Below are 8,683 nucleotides of genomic sequence, written 5' to 3'. Positions count from 1 at the left end.
CCCCACCGGGGTGCTCGTTTTCCGGGGCCAGAGGAGTGAGGTGGGGTCCCGGAGATTGGGGCCGGATTTCACCCCGGGGGCACACCTGTTTTCGGCTCTTGGAGAATTCATGCTGAGAGTACGAGCGCGCGGGCGATTCTAACACGTACCCGCTGTGCTGTGTGTGTGTGAGTGTGTGTGCACGCGCACGCTCCCGGGCCCACGCTCGCTGTGTGCGCTCCATGTGAACCCGCAAACCTCGCCGGCGGCCCCGCGGGGGACGGGCGGGTGCCGAGGCTCCCGGGCCCCGCTGGGACAGTGTCCCGGCATCTCTTTGTTTAGTTGTGGCTTCCTCGCCCTCCACAGCGCAAATTGATTTTCGGTTTCCCTCGACACGGCGCGCTGGGACCAGGCGTGTGTTGCAGCCTCGAATGCCCCTGGTGTTTGTAATTGAATAGTTCTCCGGAGCCCGGCGCGCGATGGGGTGGGGAGGTGCGGGTGCTGTTATTTTTAGTGCTGGGAATAAAGGGACAAGTCCACTTATCCTCCCCTCCCTTGGCTTTGAATACATGTTTCCAGTTGATGGAGCAGACTGCTTTCGCATCCAGTCTCTCACACGTGCCTGTGCACTAGTCTGTATGCACATTTCCACACATGTAGGTGATTTATTTCTTTATTGGGACTGAGCATGCATTGTGCGTTTGTGGGGGGGGGGGGAAGGGTGGGGGGAACCAACCCAGAAAACTTTCCTTTGTTCTTTTGGGCATTTTCTATTTTGAGTAATAGAGTAGGAGTACAAAAGGGTTGCAATTAGTTCACTGGAATAAAAGACACTGCCTCTGAGTCAGAGCTGCCAGGTTAATAATTATTAACATATAAAAGCAGATGTGTTGTTTAAGGGAAAGGGGGCGGGGCGGGGGCAGGTCCGCCGCAGACAATGAGGGAGGGTCTCTGCCCACCGCCTGCTGCTTATTGTTCCGGGACTGGAGGTGGCCGCTGGCAGCTGCCCCCTCCTCCGGAGCTCTGCTTTCCTCTTTCCCCGCCGTCCTCCCCGGAGACCATCGGGGTCACCCAGAGTCGGCCCCCCGGGGAGCGGGGACGCCGGCTCCGGCCATTCTCTGACAGATCTCTCTCTGCTTTGTAGATTGACAGCTTCGCGCCGGAGGGTGCGAGGAGCCGAGGCGGCGAGGACCCAGCCTGGTGCCATGTGGCCTGCGCAGCGGTGCTAAGTGCCCCACGCTGGGAGCCGGGCGCACTCGCTCCAGGCGACCGGCCGAGGGATGCGCAGCGGACGTGGACGGCGCCGGCCGCGAGCTACCGCCCCGAGGTGGACGCCAAGCAGGGCTCATCGCTGGACCGCACGGACCGCTGACCTCCGGGGCACGCGGCTGGGGAGCCTCGGGGCCGCGTCTGCGGTCAGGATGCCCTGCGTGCCTCACTGCTGGTGAGGATGCCCTGCTGCGCGCCCCTGCATCCCGGCTGTGCATCCCCAGCCTTCGTCCCTGGGTGGGCACAAGTGCCTGGGCCCGGCTGTGGCCCCCTGTGGCGGTGGATGAAAAGCCCCAGAGTCCTTGGGCGCGCTCAGCTCGTGAATCAGAGGAAGAGCCATGGATGAAGGCGGTGGACTGGAGCGCCCGGCGGGAGAGCAGCTGCAGGCACTGGCCACGGAAGGAGCTGGCCAGGAGAAGTGCGAGCCGGAGACGGTTCGGTCCAAGAGTTTACCGGCCCTGAACAGCACCTCCTGCCGGCCGGAGCGCAGTTCCGCGGGTGTAGACGCCAAGCCTGCCTTCAAATGCACGAATTCTTTGGATCACCAGGAATTGCTGCAAGGGCCCGGCCCGTTGACCCCCAGCACTTCGGCCCAGTCCCCGTCGGTGGGGATGGCGGATTGTAACCACCGAGTGGACATCAGCAAAGCCGTGTCCGTGTCCTCCACTCTGGCTACACTGCAAGGGCGCAGATGCCTCTACCTGGTCCTCACGGATTCCCGATGCTTCCTGGTTTGCATGTGCTTTCTGACCTTCATCCAGGCACTGATGGTCTCCGGCTACCTGAGCAGCGTCATCACCACCATTGAAAGGCGCTACAGCCTCAGGAGTTCCGAGTCGGGGCTGCTGGTCAGCTGCTTTGACATCGGGAGCCTGGTGGTGGTGGTGTTCGTCAGCTACTTCGGAGGCCGAGGACGGCGGCCCCTGTGGCTGGCTGTGGGCGGCCTGCTCATCGCCGTCGGGGCTGCCCTTTTCGCTTTACCTCACTTCATCTCCCCTCCGTACCAGATCCAAGAGTTGAACGCTTCGGCCTCCAACGACGGCCTGTGTCAGAATGGAAACTCCACGGCCACTTGGGAGGCTCCGACTTGCCTGAAGGATTCGCGAGGGAGTAATCACTGGGTCTATGTGGCTTTGTTCATTTGCGCACAGATTCTTATTGGAATGGGCTCCACACCTATTTACACCCTGGGACCAACCTACTTAGACGATAATGTCAAGAAAGAAAATGCATCCTTGTACTTAGGTAAGACTTTCCTGTCCTAGGTGGTTTAAGAGACCCTTAAATAAGGTTGAATTCTCACTGAGGCTTAGCTTTCTTCCAGAAAAGCATTTTCCTTGAGTATTTTTCCATATTAGGGCTAAGTTTATGTTTTACTCTAGTGTGGCATGTTTTCAATTTGGTAGAGAATCAATTACTTGGATAGGTTTGAATGAATTTTCAGGTTGATTTTCACCCTTGTCTTTTTCCAAGTAATGTGAACTTTTAATGAAGCTTCTCTGCCCTGCTGCCTACTTTTGAAAAAGCTCTAACGTAACCAAGTTTTATATTCAAACAGGGCCGTTCTAGAAGGGTCCAGGTAGAAACAGTGAATGGGGTTTGGGGTGGTCTCTTGTTTACATCTGTTTCTGCGTCTCATTCACTATCCTGATGGCAGGCGTAATGGAGCAGCTCCATTATGTAAAACTTACTTTTAATGGTCTTCATGATTAAAACATCAAAAAATGAAAGAAACTTTAAAAAAGTCAGATAACTCAGTTATCATTATGTAGAAGCCACATCATAAATTAGTTTTAAGCTTTATCCAAAGCCATTTTTATTGTTAGGTATCGTTGGTAGAAAATCTCATTGTTGATGATGTTGTTATGTGCTATTGAGTGACCTGCAACTTATGGCCCTATGTATATTAGCTCTGAAAGCTGTGCTATCCTTAGCCTATTTCATCATCTCAGACAGACCTAATCCCATTGCTTCAGTCACTGAGTCAATCCATCTCATACTGGGGTCTCCCTCTCTTGCATTGTCCTTCCACACTTCCAAGCTTGAATGAAAATATCATAATTACTTTAAAAAGATATTGGTTTGCATACAGAACTCATATATATTGTTTCACACGTTCCTTCATTTATATCATGTTTCAAATGATCATTCCCATACATTGCGTTTTAGAAAATTACTTTTTAGGAAGCTCTTGTGGTCTAGTGGAAAGAAGCTGTGCTGTAATTCTGAAAGCATGCAGTTCGAATCTGTCACATTCTCTGCTGAAGGAGGAACAATCTACTCCTGTGCCAGTTGCATCTGATTCCACCATACACAACAAGAAAATACAAAAACAAAACAAAATTACTTTTTGATGCAAGGTAATAGCTCTGTGATTCGTGTGTTTAAGTGTATGAATCTGGCCAAGTGGGCAGCTGTGATTGGGTTAAGTTTGGGGCTCATGTAGGGCCTTGGGTTCAGTGCCTGGGAAGGCTGACTTCTTCCTAGAGTTCTGTGTGGTTCTCTTCACTTCCCTGCACTAGCTGCTCTTTCTAGGCTGAACTTCTGTAGAATGAATTCAGACGATTTATAGGCTAAATAGGCGGATACATCTTTGTTTTCTATTCCTCTACTGGAGTCCCACTAAAATCCAGTATCTTTACAGGATTTTATTTTAAAAAGCATAAAATGATAAACAAACAAGTATTAGCTGAGTCTAAGGAGCCCTGGTAGTTAAAGTACATAATGAGTTGGGCTGTTGACCTAAAACTTGTCTGTTCAACCCCACAGCTCATCTGTACCTACCTTGTCTGCAGTAAAGGAGCTCCATGGCCTCATCTATAGGTGTGCTGCTAACCCAAAGTCTGTGTCTCTCTGGTGGTTCAAATCCACAAACAGCTTTGCAGGAGGCAGATGGACAGTTTCTTCCTATGCAATTTACAGCCTCTGAAATCTGCTGGAGTGTTAGCTATGAGTCGATTCTGGCTCGATGCCAATGAGTTTGAGAGTTTTGCCTTCCTTGTTTTCTCATATTTATTACAACCAATTTTCAAACATATAAGAGAGTTAAAAAGAGTAGTGTGATAAACACCAATATTACCTAGGGTCAAGAGTTGCTCATTATCTTTGCTTTACTGATATGTATGTGTAGAAGTTTTTTATAAGCCTTTTGAAGGTAACTGCAGGTACCACTATACTCCACTTTAAATGTGTTAATGTGAGTTTTCTAACATGTGTATGCTGCTACACTTTTATATTACTACATTAGCAGTCTAAGAAAGTTAGTAATTGTTATGTCAAATATACACTTCCTATTTAAATGTCCACAATTGGCTTTTCTAAATCAAGGTTCATTCACACATTGTATTTGGCTGTTAAAGCTTTTTAGCATTCTACAGTCTAGAAAAAGGATTCAACACTTTTTTTCTGTGACATAGGCTGTTTGAAAAGACAAGGCAAGTTGGTTTGTAGATTGTTCCACATTCTCGACATATCTGATTATTTCCTTATGGAGTCCTTCACTCCTTATGTTTACTGGGAGTCCAGCCCGAAGGCCTGATTATATCCAGACTGCATGCTTTTGGGTAAGGTTTCTCAGTAAGTGATACGTGTGCCTCATATCTGGCTATGCATCCAAACTCATTCGAGTTGGTTCCACTTCATAGCTGACCCTCTGTGGTTTACAGAGGCTGAAATCACACAAGAGGAGGCTGCCCATCTCTCTTTCTTGGAATTGCTGGTGGGTTCAGACTGCCAGAGAAGTGCTGCTTTTGGGTTAGCAACACAGTGCCCTCCAAGCTACGCCACCTCCAACCATCTACCTATATACATGTGTGAATGAATATACATGCATCCATAATGAACATGCAAGTGTAATTTATTAAATGATAAGTTACAGAGTATAATTTATGAATAGAATAAACCCAGTTTTATTTCATCCTCTCAATGGCCTCATAAGATGGCATTTACGTTTGACGGATGAGAACTCTGAGGATCAGAAAGGTGAGGTTACATGCCTAAGAATATATGTTGATGCCATCATCAGGTTTCCAAAACACGCCTATGACTGTGAGCCATGACCTTCTCCTTCTCCTTCCTGTGAGCCAGGGAAGCTGGGCACAACTGAAACCCACGGATGTGCCACGTTCAGCAGTGCTTCTAGGATGGTGCAGAAGAATGTACAACCAGGCTAATGAGAGCAAAACAAAGTCAGAATGAGATGATTCTCTCAGCCTTTTAAAGTAGACTTTATAGGCTACCTCTGTGCCTGTTTGAATCAGAGACAAGACTGTGTTCTTAGAACACAAACAAGCTAGAAATCAATTATGATGTGAGATGTCCCCCTAATAAGTAACTGGTTAAAGTTTCTTTGTTACTTTTCACAAAACTGTTCATCTGTATTGCCTTCTTTCATCTTTATCTTCCTACCAGTCTTTTTAATTTCTCATTTAAAGGACACAAGGTTAGTCACTGTGCATCTAACTCAGTCTCATAAGGACCGATGATGTATTAGACCATATTGTAGAAACAGATAATAAAACATATATGAGGATTCAAGGGGGGAGGGTGTGGCTGGAGGGGTGAGGATGGATGGGGAAATCACAGGGTCACACTTTGGTGGGTGCAGGGAGGGGGTAAAGGAAATGGGAACGATCTGGCAGGGATCTGGAAAGATGGTAATAGTGGGCATAGCTCAGTGGTGATTAATTTTTTAAAACATAATGAGTGATAATGTATGAAACACGGTGTGAATGAAAGCTAAAATGAAACACAATGTTATACAAACCTTGTGGGCAAACCAATATAAAATAAAAATTAAAACAAATAAAAAAAAATGAAAGCACAGAGAGGAAAAAATTGTATCATGTAGCAGGTTAGTAATTGCAGACAGGAACAAATACCTGAATTCATGTTAAAGCTGTTGAAATGGCCTGTAACTATAGATCCTAGTCTTTTGAAAGTTCTAGGTTACCATTCTGGCAGCAGTAAATGCAGAAATGATGTGTTCATGGAAGAGATACTGCAGCGTTTATTTCCACTAAATACTTACCTCTCAAAAGAAAAGAGGTCTAGTGTTGACCTAGAGCATAGAGGAAGCTTTGTAGGTGTTAGGAAGTGATGTTAATAATTACACCATTATATGTAATTGTATCTCAAGAAGAGAGAGAGAAAATATGAACCTTTGGGGGGTGAGAAATTCATGAACCAATAGGGAAAAGAGAAAGGCTGCCTAAGCATGTGGGAATGGGAGAAAAGGAATAAAAAGCCACAACTGCTGTTGGAGTGTTATTCAGGATAAGTGATGACTGCTATGGTGTGGTCATCAGCCAGACAGCATGGACACCAGCCATTACGCCCTCCCTGTTAGCCATGGCTTCGGACCCCAGAGGAGGCATAGAAAGACTTGGTGCCTTAGAAAAGCACTGGATAAGGGGACAGACAAATCCTGATTTAGTCCAACCATAATAAGTACTGCTCATGGAACCTTACCCAGAACTCTTTTTGACATGCAGGTGTTTTAGTTTCTCAGGATGGCCATAGCAGAAGCACTACAAATAGATGGCTTTAAAGAACAGAATTTCGTTTCTCATGGTTTGTAGGTAGGTGCTGTTGAGCTGACTTATGCTTGTTAAGACCCTGAGAGCAACACAATCTGAACCTTACACAATCCTCCGACACCCTCACTGTCTCCGATATGTTCAAGTCCATTGTTGCAAATGCTGTGTCAATGCATCTCTTTGAGGGTCTTCCTCTCTTGTGGTGACCTCCACCTTTCTCAGCTTGATGTCTTTTCTCAAGGATTGACCCTTCCTGACAGTAAACTCAGAGGATGTGGGATAAAGTTTTGCTGTCGCCATCTCTGAGCAGCACCCTGGTGGCCTATCCTCCAAGACAGCTTGGTTTGTTCTCTTGACAGTCCAAGGGATATCCAGTACTTGTCACAGACAGTCCAGGAGGTTGGAAGTCCAGGTCTGTGGAAGGAGCGGTCCCTGTTGACTCTTCAAGGAGGCTTCCATCTCAATATATTATTCCAGCACCACAGCAGTGTAGGAGCTGTAGAGAGTAGATTAATTGCTGATACTTTTGCCCTTAAATAACCTTTATACCTTAAACCAAAATTAGAATCTGAAGTCATGGTTAGACTGTAATAGCTTAGCTTAACTAGTGAAAAAGATCTGCTTACAAAAGTTTAAAATTTTAAGAACTATCTGTTGTTGTTATGTACTGTTGGTTGAATCAGAACTGACTCACAGTTGACCTCCCAGCAAATTCTCAGAGGCAGTAAATCAAAGGAGAGATTGTGGGGCAGCCAGTGGATTCATACTGCTTGCTTTTGGTTGATAGTAACTCCTTAACCCTCAGGCCACGAGAACTCACTGAAAACTATTTATATGAACCAAAATTGGCAAGAGCAAACATGAAGTAGGAAGCTTAGTGAGTTTATGCTAAGTGAGGTACAACAAAACAATATGTGTACAAACTGTTACATTGATGAATATTTTGCTTATCACGGTCTCAGTAGCAGAAAAAGAAACACAATTGAGGAGAAGGACCAAAAAGAGTTTATAGTAATTGAAACATACGCTTGTGTGCATGAACCCACACTCACCTACATATCCATCTATCCATCCCAGCCATCTCTCAGTTTGTTGTACTGTGTTGACTTACTTGTTGTTATGAGGTTGGAAGCCCTGCTCCTAGCATGTCAAATACCACCCATTGTGGGCAGGCAGAACCTCAAGAATAAGGCAGCTTAGGAAGAAATGACTAGTAGACTTTCTAAGAATTAACCAATGCATTAACATTAACCTTCTGGATCCCATCAGAATGTCTGACACAGTGCTGAAAGATGAGCTCCAAGGTTGGAAAGCACTTAGAAAACCAACAAAAAAGTCAGTGGCTACGCCAATGGACTTGAGCATATCAGTGGTTCTGAAAGTGCTGCAGAACTGGACAATGTTTTGTTGTATGTACTCCAAGGTTGGAAAGCACTTAAAAAACTAACAAACAAAAAAAGTCAGTGACTATGACAGTGGACTTGAGCATTTTCAGTGATTGTGAAAGTGGTGCAGAACAGGACAGTGTTTTGTTCTGTTGTATGTAGGGTTATTAAGAGTTGTAACTGTCTCCAGGGCAACTCAGAACATTATCACCACCAGTTTATGCACAGGTATTGCATTTCATCTTTCATTTGAACAGAACAAGTGAAAGATACATATAGACATCTTCAATGCTGTCTGGAACCATAGAAGCAACTGTATCAATGACTTTAACAAGTTAGATAATTGTCCTTAGCAACGTGATATTTGTGGCAGACAGTCAAAGATGAGTGTAGCTTTCTGTGTTACATATTTCCTTTTCGACTGGGATAATTGGGATGGGAGTGTCAGAGACAGTGCGATTGGCACAGGACAGAGCGGAGTTTAGGGCTGTTGTACATAGGGTCGCTATGAGT

At 46.0% G+C, this 8,683-nt stretch overlaps 1 protein-coding gene across 2 annotated transcripts in view; it reads left to right on the top strand.

Moving 5' to 3' along the window:
- Window positions 1–1,586: 1,586 nt before the first annotated feature.
- SLCO5A1 (solute carrier organic anion transporter family, member 5A1) overlaps window positions 1,587–8,683 on the top strand; it is a 209,167-nt gene continuing 202,070 nt past the window's right edge. For both annotated transcript variants that reach the window (XM_006880446.1, XM_006880445.1), the window contains exon 1: window positions 1,587–2,493. In XM_006880446.1, coding sequence (XP_006880508.1) covers window positions 1,587–2,493 — 907 coding nt within the window. The remainder of the gene's footprint in view (window positions 2,494–8,683) is intronic.

The sequence above is a fragment of the Elephantulus edwardii genome, unplaced genomic scaffold (genome assembly GCF_000299155.1).
Source record: "Elephantulus edwardii isolate Elephantulus edwardi_28Jun2011 unplaced genomic scaffold, EleEdw1.0 scaffold00008, whole genome shotgun sequence".
Taxonomy (NCBI): Eukaryota; Metazoa; Chordata; class Mammalia; order Macroscelidea; family Macroscelididae; genus Elephantulus; species Elephantulus edwardii.
Note: the sequence above shows the minus strand (reverse complement) of the source record. Positions and strands in the feature narration are given on the sequence as shown.